A 24,951-nucleotide genomic window follows, 5' to 3' on the forward strand; every position below is an offset into this window, starting at 1 on the left:
TGCTGGGTGTCAGGATGAGAGCCTTTTGAGTACTAGTTGTCTTTAAATATCTAAGCGTTCTTTATATATATATATATATATATATATATAAAAGCTTTATTCAGACACACCAGAAGAAGGCATCTGATCACGGTACAGATGGTTCTGAGCCACCATGTGGTTGAACTCAGGACCTCTGGAAGAAGAGTCAGTATTCCTAACCACTGAGTCATCTCTCCAGCCCCACCCCCTTTTACCTTTTATGGTGTCCTTATACATAAAATACCTATAGCTCAGCACAGGGTTCAAGGCCAACCTGGTGTACAGAGCAAGTCCTAGGACAGCCAGGACTACACAGAGAAACCCTGTCTCATAAACTTTAAAAAGAAAAAAAGGTATTTCAGTTGTATATAGAAATAGCTTGTCTGTAAAATATAAGAGGTATGGCGTTTTCAATTTATAGCTATTTTGTTAACTTAGCAGAAGTTGTAGATGTAATTCTGTCTTCCCTCCTTTTTTAAATGAATCTCCCCAGGTATCCGTTACAGCACTGACGTGAGTGTGGATGAAGTAAAAGCACTGGCTTCCTTAATGACGTACAAGTGCGCTGTGGTCGGTGAGTGGCCGTCTCTGCTGATGCCTGACAACTCTTTGGGGAAATGTGGCTATGCACGGCTACTTTTTAAAATTCTTCTTATTACTGTGTTTATAATGATGTGTGTGGAAGTCAGAGGCAACACTGTAGAGGTGGTTCTTAATCAAACTTAGGTTGTCAAGTTTCTAAGACTGTTACCTGCTGAGCCAATTCATTGGCCCAATGGTTACTTTTAGTATGCTATAAAAATATTTAACAGGCCGGGCGATGGTGGCACACGCCTTTAATCCCAGCACTTGGGAGGCAGAGGCAGGTGGATCTCTGAGTTTGAGGCCAGCCTGGTCTACAGAGTGAGTTCCAGGACAACCAGCTCTATCTACACAGAGAAACCCTGTCTCGAAAAACAAAAAAACCAAAACAACAAAAAAATTTAACAATTGTTTTTGTTTTTTGAAAGAACTTCATTTGTTTGTTTGTTTATTGATAGTATCATATATATATAGCCCTGGCTGGCTTGAAACTCTATGACCAGTCTGGCATTGAACTCAGAGATCTTCCTGCCTCTGCCTCCGCCTCCCAAATGCTGGGTTTAAAGGTGTCTATCACCAAACCTGACCTGATTATTTTACTTTCTTTCATAGTCTTCTCCATTTCTGAATTATAACACATACATTTTGTTGCTTAGGATCTCTCTAAGGGCTATGGGAAGTATAAGACTGGTTTCCCTCCTTAATTGTGTGTTTGCATTATAGTTGTACGTTAGTATAGATTGTAACACATAGGTAATAGAATATATATCACCAAGGAGAACATGGTAATTAAAGAAATAAGAACTTTGTCATCATTTCCAAACTTACAACAGTGAAGTTTTTATAGAAGCTAACTGAATTTTCTTGAAGCATACACCCTTGTTTTAAATGTTCATCCATGGTCTAAATAAATCATAGTAGAAGGAAAGCAAATACAATATTCTCTTAGAAGTAGTAGAATACTGATTAAATGCAGTTAACACCTGGCTGGCATTATATATAATACCTGTTCAGTAAGACTTCATTTCAAGTTTAACATCTGTGTTTTCTTGTGATGCTGAGAATTAAATCCAGAGCATTTTTCATCCTAGGCAGGCACTCCACCAACTAAGCTACGGCTTCAGCACTGGCTTTAGTTTGGGAATTTTCTAGAATTAAAGCAGTCATGTAGCTAGGTGATGGTGGCTCACACCTTTAACCCCAGCACTCGGGTATAGGTTAGGTGGATCTGTGAGTTCCAGAACAGCCAGGACTACACAAAGAAACCCTGTCTTGAAATGATTCAGAATCTGGAACTATATGAGCACCAAAATAGTGCTCCAAGTAGAAAGCTCCATACCTGAACTTATGAGCTGAGCTATTGTCAAATCGTAGGTATCAGGCTGTGCGGTGGTAGCACACGCCTTCAATTCCAGTACTCTGCAGACAGAAGCAAGTCAGTCTGAGGTCGAGGCCAGCCTGGTCTAAAGAGAGATCCAGGACAGCCAGGGCTACACAGAGAAACCCTGTCTCAAAAAACAAACCAAAAATAAAATGTAGGCAACAGTAAACTGTCCTACATCATTACCAGTAGATTATGTACATAGGAAACATAAAATTCTTGTCTAGGGTTGGATTCCATCCTCCAGATAACTGACTGTGTATAGGTAAGGAAGAAGATGCAAGAATACTTCAGAAACATACTTGATGATATTTGCTCTCTCTGTATTGGCAGTATTTTCTGTTTTTATGTGTTTTTAGCTTTTATGGATCAATATCTTTCACTATTCTCTCTCAGATGTGCCGTTTGGAGGTGCTAAAGCAGGCGTTAAGATCAACCCCAAGAACTATACAGTAAGTATCCAGCTGGTGTTGTCCACATAGGGCCTAGAGTTGTGCTCCTCATGCCAGTGAGGTTAATGGTCCCATGGCTTTCCTGGAGGAACTGGAAAACAGATAATGATTGAATCCGTTGTAAATTACCTAATGTATTTTGCCATACTTGCTTGCTGTTGATGTCTGTGCTTCTCATGTTAATAGACATTTACATCCAATTTTTTTAATTTTTAAAAATTTTGATCTTAAGTTTTATGCCCAGCATGATGGCACACACTTTTAATCCAAGCACTTTTAATCCAAGCACTCAGGTGGCAGAGGCAGGCAGATGTCTGAGTTCAAGGATAGCTTGATCTACATAGTAAGTTCCAGAATAGCTAGGGCTACCAGAGAAGCCCTGTCTTGGAAAACTAAAAATTAAAAAAATGAGTAAAATTTTGATCTTAAGTTTTAATACCAAGGTTTTATTCTAGCAACAAATAACTTATCTAGTAAAGATCATGTTTATTCTGTTAGTTCCAAGTTAGTTAAAACTGGTTGCTACAGTAGTTAGCTGTGTGGTTTCATTCTCTGAAATTCACCATTTGATGACTCCTTGAACACACTGTCACCCATACTTGGGTGTCTTGTTTATCTCTGTAACCCTTTCAAGAAGCCCACACCCACGCACTTGGATGTGTCTTCTCTTTTTTAACTGCCGGTCTCTTAACCCTTATGCCTATATTAAGCATCTGTGTTAAACCCCAGCTCTGTCTCACTTTTTGCATGTGATCTTGTTTTGTTTTTGAGATAGGGATTCACTACATAACCCAGATTGACCTCATTCTCTGCAGTCCTCCTGAGACGTGGGGTTACAGGCATAGTCACCACACCCATGTTAAAACTTAACACTTAACCCATGGAGTCTGTCTTAGGGTTTTATTGCTATGAAGAGACACCATGACCCCAGCAGCTTTTATAAAGGAAGACATTTAATTGGGCTAGCTAACAGTTTCAGTGGTTTAGTCCATTGTCATCATGGCAGAAAGCATGGCAGCATGCAGGCAGACATGGTGCTGGAGAAGGAGCTGAGAGGTCTACATCCTGATTCACAGTCAGCAGGAGACTGCCACACTAGGCCCAGCTTGAACATAGAAGACTTCAAACCCCGCCTCCATAGTGACACACTTCCTCCAACAAGGCCACACCTCTGTAATAGTGCCATTCCCTATGGGCCAAGCATTCAAACACATGAGTCTATAGGGGCCATCCCTATTGAGACCACCTCAGGATCTATATAGTTATAACTGTTTTGTGTGAGTGTATGAGAGAGAGAGAGAGAGCGCGCGATAGAAACCGAAAAGAGGGGGGATTGAGGATGTTATTACTCTGAAGCCCTGGCTGACCTGGGACTTAGTAAATATACCTTAGGATGGCTTCTTTTACCTCCTAGGTACTGGGATTGCAGGACGCACTGTCATGTTCTGCATTATGCACACACACATACACATTTTAGACAAAGTTTCCTTTTATAGCCTATACCTATATAGCCTTATTTGTCTACACATTCTTTTGCCTCGGTGTTCCCAGTGATGGAATTACAAACACCATGTTTGGCAGGTGTAGGTGGATCTCTGAGTTCGTGGCCAGTATAGACTAGATAGCAAGTTCAAGGCCAGCCAGTAAGGCTCCCTCAGTCATGCCTTCACTGAACCAAGACTCTAGTCCTCACATGCTAGGCAGATACTCTCCCGTTGAGCTGTATCTCCCCAACCCTCTCTTTACTTTTTATATTGAAACGGAGCTTCACGGGGTTGCCTTGAATTCTCTGAAGTCCAAGCAGGCCTTTTGAAATCTTTTTTTATTTCATTATTTTTTTTAACCAGGCAGTGGTGGTACATGCCTTTAATCCTAGGATTTAGGAAGCTGAGGTAGGCAGATCTCTGAGTTCCAGGACAGTCAGGACTAGAAAGAGAAACTCTGTCTCAAAAAACAAACCAAAAAAAGAAAGAAAGAAAAATCATTTTTTCTTTATACTGGGGTTATTGACCTAGGTTTTCTTTACCACACTGAGATACATAGTTCCAGGTCTGCCTAGTCTGCTACATAGTAAAACCAAGGTCAAAAAAGTAACTAGAAGTGCCTGCTCCACAGGTGGTACTGGGAGTGTCTTCCCACCGGGGAGTGGGGGAGAAGGGGGTGGCGCAGGCCTTTAATCCCAGCACTTGGGAGGCAAAGGCAGGTGGATTTCTGAGTTCGAGGCCAGCCTGGTCTACAGAGTGAGTTCCAGGACAGCCAGGGCTACACAGAGAAACCCTGTCTCAAAAAACAAACAAACAAAAAAATAAATCCTCTTTCCATTTGATCTTTATATCAAAAATGTGTTTCTCTTTGTGTTTGTTTGTCTCTCTGTAGGATAATGAATTAGAAAAAATTACACGGAGGTTCACTATGGAGCTGGCCAAGAAGGGTTTTATTGGTATGTATTGCCCTATGTGTTTCTGTATAGAGTGAAACACCTACAAAGTAACGGTCTTGATGAAACTGCTTTTATAAACCTTAGGTATAGTTGTCCTTTCCCTTCTAGAAATCAGGTTTTATTATAGATCTCATAGACACATCTTAGCTTGTTTTTAACAAGTTCAGGTTCTCGCTGCAGTGTGGAACAAGGACACTAAGGAGAGATCTTTCCTGCCTTGTTCATACCCTGTTCTGAAGCATGGAAAGGGATGTGACTACTAAATACTGGCTTTATAACAGTATTTTTAAGATGTGAGAAATCTGATGTCATTTGAAGCTAGTGGTTTTAATGTGTATTAGCTGTTCCTTACCTCACTGGAGGTGGTGGTGAGGCTGATGTCATAAACTCGTTACTCCATTCTCCTTCATTCTCTGAGGAATGCTCGGGTCAGTTAGAGGAGCTTTTGTGAGCGTGCTCCATTTCTAAGGACACTTCACCTGCTTGATTATCTTATTGCCTTGTATGTGTGTTGCTAAGTTCTTTGTGAGATAGGAATGTTTCTTGTGCTGTATAGTTGTTTACTCTTCAGTTTCTAAGTAGTTTTGTCTTAATAGTTCCTGTCTACAGGCTTCTGGTTAACTTAAGTAAGTAAGGTTACTCAGTAGGATGGTCAAGGGAAACTGGCTGGGATCGGGTTGGGCACAGCATCCTCTTAACTCTGCTTTCCTATGCCTGAGAGTTCCCTCCGTGTTCCCTCCATGAATGACAAGCTCCTATGCAATTAAGCTGCATATTGAAACTTGCTCTGTTGTTAGGAAGTAAGGTATGAAATAAATGAATGAATACAGGAGAGAGTATAGGAAAAGCTCAACTGTTACAAGATTTTGTCTGAAGTCCTTAGGGTTCTTGACCGGTTTCATATGATCACTACTATGGATTTTACCTGTGCCGCATTGCCCAGAGACAGTCTGCCAACAGAAGTTAATGAGCACCTCACTCTTGCCTACAGGGGTGCTTTCTGATTTCAAGATGGTGAATTCCCATTCCAGCCTTGGTGATGCCTTTGTGGTTATTTGAATTGCACGTTTGCTCTTAGCCTAAAATCTTAGTTATATTTTATCCTTGAGTTTTTCAGATTTCATGCAGTCATATTTATCGCCATATTTTCATACTTTTTTTTCCAGCGTAGTTGTAAGTCATGAAAGTTCCAAAAGTGACTCACTGGAACTCTGAAGGACGCAGAATAATTTAAGTCTGAGTAATTTGGCCCATTTGCTTGTAGAAGGCAAACTGAAAGCTTATCTCTTGTCTTCTCACTTCCCTTTCTACAGGGTTCACCATCAGACTTGAGTCTGAATTCTTACGCTATTAGCCCTGGGAGTTTAGGGTCAGATATGGGTGGAGTGGGATAGAGGAGGAAAAGTAAGATTTTGATAGGAATTGTGTTGAATATAGAGGGCATGGAGGGGGGGCATATTTACCAAATTAAACCTAACCCATAAACATGGACATCTTTCTGCTTATTGGGCTTATTTTCTTCATACTTCTCAATACTAGAGACAACTACATAGTCCTTTTGATGCTATTATAAGGGATAATGATATACTGGGGGTTATTTTTGAGTTTTGTTAGCATACTTAGTAATTTCTATAATCAAACCCATATGGGCAAGATGTTGCATATTTAATACAGTGTGTTGTCCCTATGCAAAAGGAAATAAATGAAGTTTAACATTTGTAGACCAGCATGGCTATTGTTTCTTACAGTATCAACTTAAACTTAGATATTGCTTTTTCCCTTTACAATTATTGTGTGTCCAGACTTGGCAATAAAGTAATACCAGTCTCACAGAACAAATTGAAAAATACTCCCTCTTCAGATTCTTGGAAAAGCCTAGAAATGTTTGTGTGTATGTGAGTGAGTGTGTGTGTGTGTGTCTGTGTGTGTGTGGTACCTATCGACTGTAACTTTGCCCTGCAGGTTTCTCCTATTCCTTTGTCTCCATACAGCAGAACTACCCTAACCTCAACCCCACCCTTATGTGCATGTCCTGTTAGAATTCCTTAGTGCAGAGATTGCTTGTAATCTCTACATCCTGTAGCTTGATCCTGTGGGAACATAGTAGGAGATCAGTCTTACCCTCAGCCTGTCAGGCTAATTTTTCATGGATTTCCCCTTGCTCCCCTTGTTTAACTTGTGAAATGCAAGCTTATCCGCCAACAGTCATGTCTTTGTGGTTTTCATTATGTCTTTTTGATTGACAAGCTGCTTACCTCAGACTTACCAGTTCATATTTATTGTTTTGAAGCAGGTAATGTTACTCCATAGATATTTCTAAACAGATCTTATAGCAATTTGTCCTTAGCTTAGGAAATAAATATGTATTGTAAATTGGCAAAATTGTGCTAACCTGTAGCCCAAGCATATCACTTTGAAAAATAGAAAGTTTGCAAACCAGACAAATAGACTCTTTTTATCAGTGGATGAGGCTAGCAAGTCTTTCCTTCAGATCAGAGTTCTATATGGAAATCAGGGTTGTGGAGGTTAACCATTCTGAGATTGAAAGGTGCCTAAAATACAGAGACAAGGATGTGGAGAGACAGACTTAATGGGGCCATAAAACATGAACCTTGACTTAAAGGTTTATAGAAAATTACAATGCAAAATTGCAGGAACATAGTAAACAAGTCATTGATACCTATCTTACTCTAACTGTATACATGTATATAAATATATATAGAGAGAGAGAAAGAGGGACAGAGACATGTACGTGCAAAGGGTAGAGAGGAAAGGAAAAAGGGTATAGAGTTTTGTGTAAGTAAAAACATGTGACTATATGAAACCTGCCTTTTCCACATAGTGAATTTGATGATAATTCCAAGACATTAAATCAATATTTTTAATGGCTATTTAGTACTTCTTTGTGTAGCTATGCCAAGTCTTACTTACTAGCATCTTTGTTTCGGTTTTGAGAGCATTCTACATAGTTTTCCCTTTACAGTGGAGTGAGCTTCACTGCATGCGTAGTTCACCGTACCCAGCGGTGTTAGAAGCAACACAGGTACCATTATTACCCAGGAGCCATTGTTATTCTCAGCCTTGCTTTGTAGTTTGCTGTGCTCTAAAGAAACTAAATGCTGCACCTGACAGACACTGGCTAATAGTCAGAAGTGCTCCATGAGGGAAAGTGTCACACCTGCTTCAGCAGTGTCACCTCCTCATCCCTTCCTATTTAGTGAGAAGACCTCAGCCAACAGGGAGCTAACTCTTCCTGCCTATCTATCAGTGACCAGGATGGCCCTGTTACAGTGCTCAAATGATACAGTATCTCTAATTATAGTTCAGAACACTGAAGTCTGAGAGGTCAAACTTTTGCCGGCATCATACCCTGAAAGCCCAGGAGTAACTTGAATCTATTGTCTGTAGTAACTTCCAGATACAGCAGAGTAAATTCTAACAGAAGAAATAGTGATATAACATTGTGTGTACAAGTTTCATAGAAAAGAGACATTTAATGAATACTTTTATAATTTCAGTTTGTTATACCAAAATGAAATATAAAGTTTTCTAGCTACAGTGACATTGTTCTCTTAGAATTGCAAGCATCTTTATGTTTGGGATAAGTTTATCTTAAAAACTGGCACACTGCCCTTTCCCTGTGCTCCCAGGTCCTGGCATTGATGTGCCTGCCCCAGACATGAGCACGGGTGAGCGGGAGATGTCCTGGATCGCTGACACCTATGCCAGCACCATAGGGCACTATGTGAGTATCCACTGAAACCCAAGGCTTCCTGCATTGCTGTCCACAGAAGTAATGAGTCATCTGATTTAATGAGAAGTTGGTAATCACTGGGTTCATCTCCCTCTATATACATTTGGTATGCGTATTACTTGCCCCCTGTGTTCTGAACGGTAAGCATGGTGAGCATGAACTGGGTTTTGCTCAGACCCTTAGCATCAGCTCACTTGTTAGGGCAATAGATGGTACATTCAGTTCTGCCTTCCCCTCAAAAGTGCTTTCACTGAAAGAGGAGCTAAGACACATGAGCTAAGGTATGGAAATGGTGTAACATAAAGATAGACTTCTGAGTTCTTAAAGAAGGCCTTTTTGAAGGGATATTTGGGCTGGACCTGTAAAATCTGGTTGAATGTCAACATCTGGAGCTTTGGGGGCTAAGAGGAAGAGAACAGCTGAGATTGCAGGTAAGACATGCATGTGTAAAGGTGACGGAAGAGAGGTAAGTGAACACACAGATGTCAGGTCCTAGTGTGGGCTTACTTGACAGGGAAGAGACTGCTATGACAAATCCCGCAGGAAGAGTAGCTGTTTGTGTGACCCCAGCCCTATCTTCACAGTGCCGGAACCCAGGGTGTAGAGAACAGCTTCATTTCTGAAAGCTGTGGAACCTTGGGAAACAATGTCCATAAACTAAGAAGGGAAGCGATGGTTATTCTCCCTTCCCTCCTCCAGACAGGGTTTCTCTGTACAGCCCTGGCTGTCCTGGAACTAGCTCTGTAGACCAGACTGGCCTCAAAATCACAGAGATCTGCCTGCCTCTGCCTCCTGAGTGCTGGGATTAAAGGCGTTCCCAGCTTATTTATTTTTGAGAGGGAAGAAACAGAGAGAACACAACATAGAGTTGGGTGGATGGGTTAGAAAGGGATTTGGGGGTCCATGGTGGCGCCCACCTTTAATCCCAGCACTCTGGAGGCAGAGGGAGATGGGACTTGAGTTCAAGGCCAGCCCAGTCTACAGAGTTCTAAGACATCCAGGACTATAGAGAGAGCCCCTGTCTCAGGAAACTTTTCATTTACACTAAGTAGAAATCAGGTGCACACTACAAATGGCATAACTGTGGAAGCTGTTTCAAAACTATAGAAAAGGAAAGCAGTGCCTGCCCAGAACCATTGGAAGTATGGTCTGAGCTCTGAAAGACTGCTGGTGGGGAGAAGAGGGAGGGAGGGAGGCAAAAAGAAGTACTAGAAAGTCCTAAAGTACAGAAAACAGTGAACTTGAAATGCAGGGGGGTCAGTGTTACACAGTCATTAGGAGAGGAGGGTGGGACAAAAGACTAAAGAGCTCCTGCCAGGTCACTGCCTGTTAAGGACAGCCAAGACATCAAGCTTTGTCCTGAAAAATGGAGAAGCCATGAGGAGCTTATAATGAGTGTTTCACTGTGTATAGCGGAGATGGAATTGGTCAGGGCTAGATAGAGGATCCCAAACAGCAGGCGTGTGAAAGAGGGAATGGGACATGAAGCAAAGCCTCCAGCTAAGAAGAGTACCATTGAAGAGAAGCAAAGGGAGACGGGCTGAACGGTGTCTGCTGCCTGGGAGAAGAGTCTTGTTTGGCTGTTAGTTAGCTGGATATGTGCTACAGAATCATTGGTGTGCAAGGCAGGCTGTGCAGGAGAAATACAGTCCTTCCAGGGAGTAAGAGGCTGGGTAGTCAAGGAGGGGTCTTTCCAGGGCCCTACTGGGAAGCTAGGCTTTGGAGGAGAGGCACATTTCCTGAGCGGTGTTACACACTGGCTTGGACCACAGGCAGTCCTGCTCCCTCGCCCACCAGCTTTGAGTTGAGTCTCTGCCTTAGCTTCCTCGTATGTAAGAAAACAATATCTTCTTCCCAAGACTGTTAGGATGAAGGAAAGAAGGAAGGATTAAATAGAATAATGTACTGAGAACAATCCACAGCCCTTATTAAGTACCAAAAAAAAAGGTCTTCTGTCTGAAGTGAGATGCAGCAGTGTTAGGTGTGGCCTGCCACACTCATAGCTTTTTTTAATGAAACAAAATTTTGCTAAATAGCCCAATTCAGGCAGAAAATTAGAACTATCCTGCTTCAGGCTCCCAAAGAGCTGAGTTTGACCTTCACTGTCACATCTGACTTTGTACCTACCGCCTTTTATGCTGAGAAAGCACTAGCTGAGCTCTTGCTCTTGAGCTGGCCTCTGCGCTGACCACTGCAAGCTGGTAGGCAGTGCGTAGTTACTCTTGATTCCTACACAGTTGTGGCAGCATGAAGTTTTATGAGGCTCTGCCAAAGAAACCTTGGATGCTTCTGTCCTTAACTGATAGGAAATCCAAAGACCGAAACCAAGGTTAAAAGAAGTTAGCACTACCGGTCATCTAACCGTCCTGGCAATATAGTGTTGGGGATATGATCCCGTATCTCCATTAGGTATGCTAGGGAGGCAGTTGGCGCCAGGCCTGACCTCACACAGTATTTCCTTCAGCCCCAGCCAGCATTTGTATTTCCACAATTTAGAACCATTTGGCACCAAGTTTGCAATTTTGTGTTGATGGTGTTAATTATTCATGAAAGAGAACTGTGGGAAAACTACTAAGGGCTTTTACTAGATTGCCTAATTTTCAAACGTGCTTTCATTCTTTTTGTTGGTAAGTATGCAACTAATACAATTCCAAGTTCTCTCTGTAAAAAATGTAAATTCATGTTAAATAATAGGAATAAAAGCCAGGTGACTTCTAGGTAGGGTGTAATATGAAGTTGATCACTTTATTGCAGTGGACAACTTAATTCACTTAGCAGGCATATTTTGTCACTGGTTTAACATTATCGTTTTAGGTATGAGCATACTTCCTCTCGTTTCTTCTGTTCAGTGATGTGTCTGTTTCACAGAGGTCTGCTTGCTGTGTTTATAGTGTGCTCCGAAGCCCTTTTTTTCCGCTTTTGTGTGTGTATGTGTGTGTGTGACCCAAGGTCACCACTGTCCTCTGCAGCTGCTGTCCTCCTTACTTCTAAGGCAGGAGCTTGCTGAAGCTGGAGCTCAGTGCTGTGGCTACACTGGCCGGCCAGCAAGCCCAGGGGCACTCATGCTTACACAGCCAGGGCTTGTCCAAGTGAGCCCTTTGCCTGGGTGCCAGGGACCCTGGTTTTCTAACCATGCCTCTTTGTAAGCAAAAAGACGTGCATAGCCTTAATTGAAAGATGATAAAAAGGCAGGCGGTAAGATTGAAATCACCCCTCCATCCACTTTGCAGATCTATTTATTTCTGCGGGCAGTAGTGGCGCATGCCTTTAATCCCAGCACTTGGGAGGCAGAGGCAGGAGGATTTCTGACTTCAAGGATAGCTGGTCTACAGAGTGAGTTCCAGGACAGCCAGGGCTATATATATAGAGAAACCCTGTCTCGAAGAAAGAAAAAATAAAAAAGATTTATTTATTCCATGTATGTGAGTAATGCACTGTTGCTCTCTTCAGATACACGAGAAGAGGGTGTCAGATCTCATTACAGATGGTTGTGAGCCACCATGTGGTTGCTGGGAATTGAACTCGGGACCTCTGGAAAAGCAGTTGATGCTCTTAATGCTGAGCCATCTCTCCAGCCCGAGGTTCTTTCTTTCTTTCTTTGAGTGAGGCAAGATTTTACTGTGTAGCCCTGGCTGTCCTGGAGCTCACTCTGTAGAGCAGGCTGGCCTTGAATCTGAAGATTCTTCTGCTTCTGCCTTTTAACCCAAGTGTGAAGATTATAGGTGTGTGCTACCAACCCCAGCCTTTTTTTTTAATGATGTGTTAAAGTTCAAAATGAGTTTTGCAGAATACAATATAGTATCTTTCCATCCAAGAAAATTACCTCTCCTCTCTTGGTTCTACACTTTGTGGGTTTTGTTTTTTGTATTGATAATCTTGAGGTGCTTACGAGTGGAATGTGTACCCTAACTTCATATGGCTTAGGTTTTCAGTAAAGGAGTAATGGCTTCTAGCTGAATTACATCTGTGCTTATGGTATTGTTAGTTATGCTTAACACTGAATTCCTAAACGTTTCTCTCAATGTGCAAAACAGCCTACCTTGTCAGAGTCCTGAGGACAGGAGTCTGATAGCTGGGAAGGGAACCTCCCTGTTGTTGGTGAATGTGAACTTTAGACATAACTCACACACACTCAGAGATTTGTACAGTCTTGTGGATTTTGTGTTTTGAAATAGTCTTACTATATAACCAGAGCATCCTTGAACTTGAACTTCTGCCTCAGCAAACGCTGGGTTACAGGCAGTGCCACACACCAACATGCACACACTCTTAATGAAAATGTGCTTAGTTAACAAGGATGTGCTGTTGTATTGGCTTGATCATAGAAACAGAGCTTAGGGTTGGCTGTGGTGGCATGTGCCTGTAGTCCAGCACTCAGAAGCTCAAGGTCAGTGACCTGTCCCAGAAGAGATCTCAGTTCTTCCTTTACATGGCGATTCTTTACTCTCACAGGATTTTTTTTTTTTTAACATGGCACCAGGGTTGAACCTCAAGCCTTACTCAGGAAAACAAGCACTGTACTTGTGAGCTACATCTCTAGCCCTCTCTTACAGGATATCAATGCACATGCCTGTGTTACTGGGAAACCCATCAGTCAAGGAGGCATCCACGGGCGCATCTCCGCTACTGGCCGGGGTGTCTTCCATGGAATTGAAAACTTCATCAATGAGGCTTCTTACATGAGCATTTTAGGAATGACACCAGGCTTTGGCGATAAGACATTTGTTGTTCAGGTAAAAAAGCTTTGATTCCGTCTGCTGTGTACATTTATTTATGTGAGAAGACACATGCTGCAGGGTGGGGAGGTCAGAACAGGTCAGGCCTTCCACCATGTAATCCCAAGGATTCAGTTCAGGTCCTCGGCTTGACACAGTGCTTTTATCTGCTTGTCCATCTCACCAGCCCCAGGTTTTGTTTTCACAATAACTGATATGCATTACAGTTTTAAAGATTTTTTTCAGCACTAACATTGGACTCTTTGAGAATTCGTTACATTTTTAGAATGGTTGTTTTCAAACTGAAGCTTTTTTTCCCCCTTAACTTTGATATGATTCATAGAATTAGACCAATTTAATGTGTCTTAATATTAGATAATAACATGGCTGTCACCAACTTCTTTTGGTCCTCATTTAAGCATAAAATTGCCTTCAGAGGGGGAAAAGGCTTCAACTATAAAGCAGTAGTAAGCATGCAGAAATACTCTCACATTGGTCTAAGTCTGTCTCTTGTTAGCATGTATTTCACTTCGAGATTTGGGTTTGCTATTACCTTAAAATAGCACTATACCTTTATACACAGTCATAAGACCACTGGGCTAGGTGGATATGGTTGTCCTAAACTACTCCAGGACTCAGTTTCAGAAGTAACAGAAAGTTGGGCTTCATATTTTTGATCATAGAAATTTGTTATTGAAAAAGCTGCCTAATATATTGCTGCTTTAAAAAAAAAAAATGTAGTGTGTCTGTGTGTCACAGCACACAGAGGCCAGAGGACAAGTGATGATAGTTGCTTCTCCCCTTTCACTGTATGGGTCCTTAGGATAAAACTGAGATCATCAGAAGACACTTGGTGGCAAGTACTTTTACCATCTAAGCCATCTACTGTCCCAGAGCATTGCTTCTTTTAGACTTGCTTCTAAACTAGTAGAATATGGATTTATGTTGGTCAAAATGACTCATACTATCTGCACTAAGTCGGTATCATGCATAATTGTTCTTCTCAGGGATTTGGTAACGTGGGCCTGCACTCTATGAGATATTTACATCGTTTTGGTGCTAAATGTGTTGGTGTTGGGGAGTCCGATGGCAGTATATGGAATCCGGATGGTATTGACCCAAAAGAACTGGAAGATTTCAAGTTGGTATGTTATTCTGATACAGTCATGTGCTGTGGCATTCAGGTGGGGGTTAGACCCAGCTGCAGGTCAGACCTGCAGAGTCTGTTCTCTCCTACCATATGGGTCCCAGAGTTTAAATTCAGGCCATTGCTTGATGGCAAACACTGAGCCATCTCACCCTTTAAAAAAAAATTATTTGCTTGTATTTATGTAGTGCCACCATGTACATATGAAGGTCGGAGGGCAACTTGCAGGAGTTGTTTCTCCTACTGTGCAGCCCTGGGTGGTTGAACTCAGATCATCGGACTTGGTGGCAGAAACCTTATGTCTTATTTCTTCTCCCTTTTGGTTTTATCTTTGAGTGGTGGGGTTGGGTGTTTTGTTTTGTTTTAATTCAAGCTTGGGTCAGTTAGTTAGCCTCTGCCTTACAAGCATTGGTAGGGTGTTTTTGAGACATGCTCTTACTGTGTACGCTTTGTTGGCCTTGTATTCCCTGGCAGCCCAGCCTGGTTTCAGATTCACGGCACTCTCCGTGCTTCAGCATCCCTAACACAGGGACATGAGTCACCATACCTGGTTTTCAAAGAGCTCTTACAAAACGGACTTTGTATAGTAGACACTAAAGCTGACATTTAAACTCTGTTGTCAGCCATTAATTCTGATTCCCAATCAATTACAGCAACATGGATCAATTCTGGGCTTCCCCAAAGCCAAGGTCTATGAAGGAAGCATCTTGGAGGCTGACTGTGACATTCTGATTCCTGCAGCCAGCGAGAAGCAGTTGACCAAATCCAATGCACCCAGAGTCAAAGCCAAGGTAAAAACCGTGTGGGAGGGCATCGAGTGTCTTACCAGTGATCTCTACCACCAGCTCCAGTTTCAAAACATGGCCAAGAAAATTAGAGAAATAGACAAAGGGCGATTTTATACACTTGGTACGGTGATTTAATTTTAACTAAAATGATGTTCTTTCTTTTAGCTCTTTACCCATACATACATCTCTTTCCTATGAGTATTTCCCTAGCATCTGTGCATGTTCCAAATTCTCTCGCAGATAATTGCTGAAGGTGCCAATGGGCCAACCACTCCAGAGGCTGATAAGATTTTCCTGGAAAGAAACATCATGGTTATTCCAGTAAGTCACCTATGTTCTTCAGGTTTTATATGTTCTGGGATTCATAATTTATTTTGCTAGAAACCGGCAGGAAAATGAGCCACTGGTGTGACAAGTTATAGTAAATTCTTTTTTTGTATTGTTTTATTTTGTCTTCCAAGACAGGGTTTCTTTGTATAGCCCTGGCTGTCCTGGATCTCAGGTTAGGGTCCCAGGGTTAGACTCTGTGTAAAACAGGCTCGCCTGAACCTAAAAAATCGACTTACTTCTGCCTCTCCAGTATTGCAATTAAAGGCATGTGCCACCACCACGCAACAGTTGTGGCAACTTCCTAGTTTTCAGTTACTTTTTAAAAATATAATGGCAACAGGACCGAGGCCAGGTCTCGGTGGTAGGGCTCTTGCCTAAGCATACATGAAGTCCAAGGTTCAATCCCCAGCACCTCAAGAAAAAGAGAGAAAGAACTGGAAGCATGGTTAGTATAATATGCCAGCCACTTTTCTTGTAGTCCTGAACACCTTCTCTGGCTTCCATCAGTAACGTGAGTATATGTAACCCTCTGAAAGTCTAGTTATGTTAAATGTATACTGTGCTAAAAATACAATTCTACATTATATTTTTTTTAAGAATTTTTATTTTTATTTTATTTTATTTATATAAGTACACTGTAGCTGTCTTCAGACACACCAGAAGAGGGCATCAGATCCTATTACAGATGGTTGTGAACCACCATGTGGTTGCTGGGAATTGAACTCAAGACCTCTGGAAGAGCAGTCAGGTCTCTTAACCACAAAGACATCTCTCCAGCCCCTGTGGAGACTTATATTCTTAAGTTTTGTTACCCTTGCTAACTTTATGCATTTTGAATGTCTCTTCCTATTTTACTGGGGGAAGAAAAAGAAAAAAGGAAAACTTAGGGTTAGAGAGATGGGATGGCACAGCAGTTAAAACCTATAGTGCAAGTTCAGAGCTCCAACGTTGGGTAGATCACAGCCTGCCTATACCTCCAGCTTCAGGGAATCTAGCACCTCTTCTGGCCTCTATGGCACCCGTACTCACATACCCACACAGAAGCATTTCTTTTTTCTTTCTTGATTTGCTACTGCAAGTAACCGTGTTCAGAGTTTGGGGTGAAGCCGAGGGGTTATCAGGACTGAATGTAGACCCTGAAGAGCTCTCTCTGCAGTTAGCATCTGAAAAGGAAAGAAAAATCTCACGTAACTGAAATAAGCTGCCTTTGGGTAGTGGCAGACTATCTTCTGGTGAGGCGTCATGCGTGCACTGGTTGGTGAACAGATAGTTCAGTCTGAGATCACGGTAAGAATAAGGTAGCTCTATCACCAGCATCATCCAGTGATCTCTAAGATACATTTGTGCTGTTTGATCTTAGCTAAGATTACTGTTGCTATGGTGAAACACAGCGATCAAAGCAACATTCACAGCACTGTTCATCCTCAAAAGAAGGGGCAGGAACCTGGAGGCAGAAGCTGATGCAGAGCCCAAGGAAGAATGCTGTTTACTGGCTCCCACGGCTTACACAGCCAGCTTTTTTATCTAACCCAGGACCACCAGCCCAGGGTTGGCACCACTTACAATGGACTGGCCCCTTCCCCCATCAGTCACTAATTAAGAAAAGGCCCTATAGTAGTGTTTTCCAACCTGTGGGTACCCCTTTGACAAATATCTATCTCCAAATGTATTTACACTAAAAATCATAACAGTAGCAAAATTACAATTATAAAGTAGCAACAAAAATGGTTATTTTGGGTTGAGAGTCATCACAACATGAGCAACTGTATTAAAGGGTTGCAGCATTAGGAAGGGTGAGAACCACTGCTCTCTCTGCAGGCTTGCCTACAGTTGCATTTTATGAACGCGCTTTCTTAACTGAGGCCCCTCCTCTCAGGTGACTTTAGCTTGTGTCAGGTTGGCATAGCACACTTGTTTAGTCTACCTTGGTATTTATCAAAATTGAGTTCCTAAACCTGACAAGATGGCTAAGAAGCTGAAGGTACTAAGTTTGTCCAGCATTCTGCCCCTGAGATCCACATGGTGGAAGGAGAAACCTGAATCTCAGAAGTTGTCCCTGACCTCCATGTGTGCACATAGTCTCATGCACATACCTGTGGATGTGTGAGTTCACTGAGTTCTGATCAGTTTTTATTAAAGTCATCCTTTTATATATATTTTTTTTCTGTGTCACATTTTTTGTATAGGATCTCTACTTAAATGCTGGAGGAGTAACAGTGTCTTACTTTGAGTGGCTGAAGAATCTAAATCATGTCAGCTACGGCCGATTGACCTTCAAATATGAAAGGGACTCTAACTACCACTTGCTCAGTGAGTTTGTAAAATCTTGTCTATCTCCAAACATTGTCCTTTGGGCCAAAGAAAGAACTGGGAAAACATAACACACTTAGGAAATCTATTCCTGGTAATCCTAGAGACTTTGCCTAAGAACAGAAAACAGTTGTGCCTCCTGGGCCATAGAGCAAAAGTACACATTTTTTAAATAAATGGTCCACATATTATTAGGTCTCAAATGTTTATAGTCAAACTTTTTTTTTTTTTTTTTTTTTGGTTTTTCGAGACAGGGTTTCTCTGTGTAGCCCTGGCTGTCCTGGAACTCACTTTGTAGACCAGGCTGGCCTCGAACTCAGAAATCCGCCTGCCTCTGCCTCCCAAGTGCTGGGATTAAAGGCATGCGCCACCACGCCCGGCTATATAGTCAAACTTTTAAAATGTTCTTTTCACCACATATAATCTATCAATTAGTAGTACTATAAGAAGTCTTCTCAGACATTAACTGCACCACTGATCTTTCTGATCTGTCTTTAGTTGCTCTCAGAGAAGTCGTAGCTAACATTTATGAAAATGCTAATGAGACCAGTTCTTTCTGCACTAATTACAGAAGACCTACCATGTGTAGAAACCCTTTTTTGAGTCCTCTGGTAATACTTTTTATTTGACCACATTAAACTCAGCTGTTAGAATTTGTCATCCAGCTGAGATAAAGCCAAGACCTCCAACTGTGTCCCAGTACTCTGCCCCTCTGAGAATGTTCCTCTCTGTTCTTTCTCTTCCTTCAACATTTCTTTTTAACAAAGCCAGAGGAAGAAAACCCTAGTGACGGGTGTTATGGAAACAGGGCAGTGACCTAAATTCACATTTCTATAGGAATTTGGCAAGGTTCTCCTTGCTGGGTATTTAATGATTAACCCTTGTATGACATTAGAGGTACAGATGTCTAATACACTGGTTTTGGGGTTACACATATATAGGTTAGAGAAACGTTTAAGTTCTCCCTTTATTTCTTCCCTGTTCTATTAACAGTATCTTACATTGATTTTTTTGGCTTTTCACAGTGTCTGTTCAAGAGAGTTTAGAGAGAAAGTTTGGAAAGCATGGTGGAACTATTCCCGTGGTCCCCACAGCAGAGTTCCAGGACAGGATATCGGTGAGTGTTGGAACACCAGAGTGCCTTTTACACAAGCTCCCTGCCCTGTCTTTCAGACAAGCCAGGTAGATTAAGTGGAGTATTATCAGGATGTTAACCATAATGCTGTCATGTGACAACGCCTCACCATTCATTTCATTCTAAAAAGGGTGGCGATAAGTAACTCTGTCTCAGGTGCTTTCTGTAGACAGCACATGGCTTAGCATAATCAGGAAGGGTTGAAAAGCAACCCTGAGACAGAAGTCTGTGAAAATAGGAGATTACAAAAAATAACCAGTTCTTTGAAATGTGTATCAATAGTGTGTATACATTACAAAGAAAACTTAATCTGTAATCCTAGAACTCAGGAGGCACAAATAAGAGGGTTGATATGAATTTAAGGCCAGCCTGGGCTACTGAGACCCTGTCTCAAAAAAAAAAAAGTCCAAAAATTGCACATCTGCTTAGCATCCTAGTTCCAAGTCTGTATATATGTGTTGCATGTATGGACACACACATACATCCACTGCACACTCTATAAAAACACAGCACTCTTTATTTTTTCATTGCTGTGTCCCTAATGGCTAAACATGCTCAGAACACAGTATTTTTGCTCAAGTGTTTGATTAATGAGGAAGAGAAACATCACTATTCTGCCGTTAGCAAGTTTATTTTATCTCCCTAATTTTATGGATCAAAACAAATATAATGCAAGTGTCTTAGTCGGGGATTCTATTCCTGCACAAACATCATGACCAAGAAGCAAGTTGAGAAGGAGAGAGTTTATTCAGCTTACACTTTCCACATTGCTGTTCATCAGTAAAGGATGCAGGACTGTAACTCACGCATGGCAGGAAGCAGGAGCTGATGCAGAGGCCATGGAGGATGCTACTTACTGACTTGCTTCCCCTGGCTTGCTCCGCTTGCTTTCTTATAGAACCCAGGACTACCAGCCCAGGGATGGCACCACCCACAATGGGCCCTCCCCTTTTGATCAGTAATTGAGAAAATGCTTTACAGCTGGATCTCATGTAGTCATTGCCTCACCTGAAGCTCCTTTCTCTGTGATAACTCCAGCTTGAGTCAAGTTGACACACAAAACCAGGAGTACACAAATGTTGTAGAAATATGAATTATAAGATATTCAGTGTAAACAACTGGTATTTGCAACAGGTGGCCAAGGTCCTGTTCCTCTTCCCTCCACTTCTCATGTTCTGGACTCACCGGCATGCACCACGTGCCGGGCCAGAGCAGTACACTTTTTTGGTAACCTACTTCAAGTTTTCATCTGGCACCTTAGGATATATAGCTGTATTGTGCACATTAGGAGCAATGGTGACTTATTTTTTTTAGCAGTCCCTGCCAAGAGACCAATTGAATAGCCTCTGTAACAACAAAAAGATCGTTTTTTTTTTAATGGATCAACCTCTGCAGTTTATTACTCCAATGATTCCCACAGCTGGGTTGCAAAGTCTAAGGCAGGCTGCCTGCCTTCCTGGAGGCACTTACCCCACCTCCCTCTCTGGGGGAGCTCCAATTGGCCATGGACCCCATAAACCTCTGAATGCATTTATTTAGACTTTTGGACATCTGCATGTTTCCTTCTGAAAATGTTAAGAGCCGTGTCCCACCCACCCCACAGCCTGCCAGTCCAGCCTGCAGAGAGATTCCCACTGCCTTGTAATTCTGAAATAAATAGAATTGGTAGCAAGTGAGTGCTGAGTGATGTCAGGGTGGCCCCAGCAGTCTCTAGAGGAGCACTGTGGGACAGTCTCAAGTGTCCTGAGCAAGTGGTGGGTGGCATCTACGGTGTCCTGAACAGGAAGGGTGGCCATGTGTTTGAGGAGTCCCAGGTGGCTGGTACCCCCATGTTTGTGGTCAAGGCATACCTGCCTGTCAATGAGTCCTTTGGCTTCACCGCTGATCTGCGATCCAACACCGAGGGCCAGGCCTTCCCCCAGTGTATGTTTGACTACTGGCAGATCCTGCCTGGGGATCCTTTTGACAACAGCAGCCACCCCAGCCAAGTGGTAGCTGAGACCCTCAAGTGCAAAGGCCTGAAAGGGCATCCCAGCGCTGGACAACTTCCTGGACAAACTATAGGCAGCCTGATACTGCCACACGCTGCACAGTGCCCACCCATCAGAAGACACCTTGAGACTGTCCCAACAAAAAGATCTTAAGGCCCTCCAGCTTTGAAGCTGCTAGTGAGTCCACAGGCAAGGTCTTCCCAGAGCTGCCAACAGCTTCAGCCAACTCCTTTCTCTGTCTGGCCCTGCTCACCTGCAGGAGTGGTGAGCAAATTTGGACAGCATCGGGAGTGGACCGTGCTAATCTGACTACTGCCTGCCCTCTGGCTTCTTTTCTGTGGTTGTTTTCATGTGGTCTTACTTCACCAGTTTTGTGGTTGTCAGTATCATTAAAACTAACTTGCTTTTGAAGACTGTGTTTTGTCTAGCTCGTTAGTGTACATTGATACAGTACAGACATTACATGTCTTTTCTGATTAGCTGCATATCAGCCTGATCCTGGGTATTCTTCCAAAGACACGAAGCATAACTTAAATGTGTATTTGTTAACTTGATGTTCTTTTTCCTCACAGGGTGCATCTGAGAAAGACATTGTGCACTCTGGCTTGGCCTACACAATGGAGAGATCTGCCAGGGTATGTGTACAGATGGTAGCTGCCTTTGTGTTAATAGCATGAAGCACAGATAACCGTGTTATCTTGATAGGAGCAGGCAGATTGCATTTTGTAGTACTGTGTTACTGGTCCCGTGTGTGCACAGCAGAGCATGTGCCTTTTTAGCCACAGGTGGTGACTACATTTTAAGCATTTACCAAGCTTTAGGAAGAAACATGCTGAATGAGGCAGTTTATTGTTACCAAGAAGGCAGTTAGCCAACCTAGAATGCTAATCAATAGTTAACAGCCCAAAAGCTGATATTACTATAGAATCTGGTTTAAATAAGGAATTTTGGGGTTTTGATTTTTTACCATTTGAACTTTCTTACATCGGAGCCTTAACTGTAACAGTTTGGATACAGTTTTTTTGTTTCTTTATATGAGACAGACGCTCTCTATGTAGCCTTGGCTTTTCTGGAACTCTAAGTGTAAACCAGGCTGGTCTTGAAAACAAAGAGATCTCTCTGCCTCTGCCATGTGTCAGGATCAAGGCTGGTTTCTTCTTGATGAGATTCTGTCCACTTGGATCTCCAGGTTGAAGCAGCATACACAGATCCTACTGAAGAAGGTGACACTTGTTAGTGGATCTTGTTTGGTTTATTTCAAAACAGGATCTCCTGTGTCCAAGGCTGACCTTGAACTTCCTAAGTATCTGAGACTGCGATTAGACTCTTTATTCTGTCTCTTCTACCTACCTACTGCTAGAATTATAAGCATGTTCTACTATGCTTGATTTTTTTTTTTCTGAGGCGTTTGGGGTCTAGTTTTGGGGTTTTTTATATTATTTAATTGACATAATTAAAATGCTATAATGAGCTGGCAAGATGGCTCTGTGGATAAAAACACTTGCCACCAAGTCGACTAAGTTCAGTCCTTGGGACTCACATAGTAGAAGGAGAGAACCAACTCTCTCACGGACAAGCATATTGGCACATGGGAGTGTACGTGCACAGAGCACACAGTACACCAAATGAAGAACTATAATCATCTTTTAAAGTATACAGTTTATCAGCCTGCAGCATAGTCATAAGGCTGCGGAGATGTCATCATTGGAATTGTAGAGTGTTCCCACTTCCCTATTTCTGGTTATTTAGCTGAGCTCATTACAGATAATCGATAACAGAAAAGTTAACCGGCAGAGAAACCACTCAACATCCGTAGTTCTGAGGAGTAAGTTCTTGCTGTTCCCTGGACAGTAGCAACTTACATTAAGTCCAGAGACTTAGTCCTTCCTGCTAGAAACATTGCTGCTGTTGTGGTCTTTTGTCTTTGGCCATCTGTGTTTTACCTGTTACCTGCTCATGGGGCAGATGACCAGGACTCAGATGCACCTTGTGTTAATAGCCTGCTACTCAGTCAGGTGGTCTCACTGCCTTTTCCCCTTTGTTCCAGCAAATTATGCGCACAGCCATGAAGTATAACCTGGGATTGGACCTGAGAACAGCTGCCTATGTCAATGCTATCGAGAAAGTCTTCAAGGTGTACAATGAAGCTGGTGTGACCTTCACATAGACAGCTCACAGCCGACTTCTTTACCTCCTCTTCACCTATAATTTCTGCAGACCTGTCACAAGTTTACATGTAACCATAGAAACCTGTTCTTGTGACTCATTAGTTAACGGACACTGTTCTGAACAAGTCAGTTGGAATCAGCCCCTTCAGAGAAAGAGATTAAGTTAGAGGATCATGTACAAGCTGACGGTGTAAAGTAGGAATCACGCGTATCCAAGCCAGTTAGGTGTTTTGCTTTTAGATAAAGTCTTGCTCCTGTGCTGTCTTGCTCTGGGCCCCTCCCAGCAGGGTCAGTGCTGTTGCCAGGGAAGGAGTCAGGAGCAGTCAGTCACTTCTTGACATGTCTGGGAACTCCAACACATATAAGAAGTAGGTGTGTGGCATTTCCAAATGTGGCATGGTCCTCAAATGAGTTATTGCTGTTTTACATCAACAAAATAACTCAGTTTTCTAAGTTGCAAACAAAAATAAAAGCTATGTCTCATGTATTTTTTCTCTCAGAATAAACCAGTACATGCTGCTGTAATAAAATTGCCTTCAACCACTTAAGCCTAACCTTTACTCAAGCAGTGAACACCTAAAATAGAAGAAATGGAAGAAGCTAGTTTTTTATAATATAAAACAGTATCACTTGTAGCTTATTGGCCCTGCATCATTGTCCAGCAGAAGTAAAGTAGCACTATGGGGCGCTCTCCTCATACCTGCAAGGGACAAGGGACTCTTGGGAACTGGTAATGCAGTCCAGAGAGTACAGTAACCACTTTACCACGAAAACTACTTGTTCTTCCCATTTGAAGGTCTATTCTGTTGAGTAATTGAACCATAATTCAAATAGTGTCCCAGAAAAAAAAGATTTGGGCTCCCTGTTTGGAGTCTGGCAGGCTTCGAGCGCAGCCAGTGTGGCCAGGCTCAACCTGTGTGTCCCCTTCCAAGGCTTTGCATTCTGCTCACCGCTTCACCAGCAGCAGGCTAGAGACTGCCTGCCTGGGCTTGACTTTTGTTTGGGGAGTTAGTGGCCAGGGCTTTTGAACAGGAATGTCCCACAGAAGTACCAGACATTATTTATATAAGGATGAACGCTTTTTTTTAACAGTACCCTTTCAGAAATTTCTAACTACTTTGTAACTGCATGATTAACTTGGTGATAAAAGCAGTTATTAAAAGTCTACCTTTTCCAAAATGTATGTTTCTTTTCCGTGTTTTCATATCTGATAATCTGTTAGTAAATATAAAACGGTAATTGAGGCTCAGAAATTTTCATAGCTGTCTATGTCACTGCTTTCTGTTAACGAGCTCCTCGAATTTTATTCCTGGAATTTTTTTTATCTTCTTGGGAAAGAGGCTGTCGTGTGTAAAGCTAATGTACTGTTGTGATTTCTGGCACTTTTTGTTTGAAACAAGGTCTTACATAACCCAGGCTGCCTTCAAAGTTATTAGCTGAGGCTACCCTTGAACACCTGATCCCCCTGCTTCTTGCTCCAGTGTGCCTTTTTCTGGTATCTTAGAAATAAAAGCATGGAAGTTTTTTCAGATTAGAAGTTCTATATGGATGGCTATGGATTCGCAAGTGTCTCTGGTGTGTCCACTTAGACTTCCTTGGGTGTCCCTAGAGTGGATCACACAGTAGTTGTATTTTTTATTTAAAAACACTTGCACACTGATTTACATTTCTATATTATATATAATATGTAATTTCTGTATAATATATATGCACATGCATGTGTAAATGGCATGAAAG

The 24,951-nt window shown here is 42.2% G+C and overlaps 1 protein-coding gene across 1 annotated transcript in view; it reads left to right on the plus strand.

Moving 5' to 3' along the window:
* The window catches only part of Glud1 (glutamate dehydrogenase 1), a 32,974-nt gene extending 8,577 nt beyond the window's left edge, over positions 1-24,397 (plus strand). Inside the window, exons 2-13 of the mRNA XM_021182449.2 lie at positions 515-595; positions 2,381-2,436; positions 4,813-4,876; positions 8,527-8,621; positions 13,184-13,363; positions 14,353-14,490; positions 15,146-15,283; positions 15,521-15,601; positions 17,797-17,920; positions 18,946-19,037; positions 21,619-21,681; positions 23,094-24,397. Coding sequence (XP_021038108.1) covers positions 515-595; positions 2,381-2,436; positions 4,813-4,876; positions 8,527-8,621; positions 13,184-13,363; positions 14,353-14,490; positions 15,146-15,283; positions 15,521-15,601; positions 17,797-17,920; positions 18,946-19,037; positions 21,619-21,681; positions 23,094-23,213 — 1,232 coding nt within the window. The 3' untranslated portion in view covers positions 23,214-24,397. The remainder of the gene's footprint in view (positions 1-514; positions 596-2,380; positions 2,437-4,812; positions 4,877-8,526; positions 8,622-13,183; positions 13,364-14,352; positions 14,491-15,145; positions 15,284-15,520; positions 15,602-17,796; positions 17,921-18,945; positions 19,038-21,618; positions 21,682-23,093) is intronic.
* Positions 24,398-24,951: the final 554 nt, after the last annotated feature.

The sequence above is a fragment of the Mus caroli genome, chromosome 14 (assembly GCF_900094665.2).
Source record: "Mus caroli chromosome 14, CAROLI_EIJ_v1.1, whole genome shotgun sequence".
NCBI lineage: Eukaryota > Metazoa > Chordata > Mammalia > Rodentia > Muridae > Mus > Mus caroli.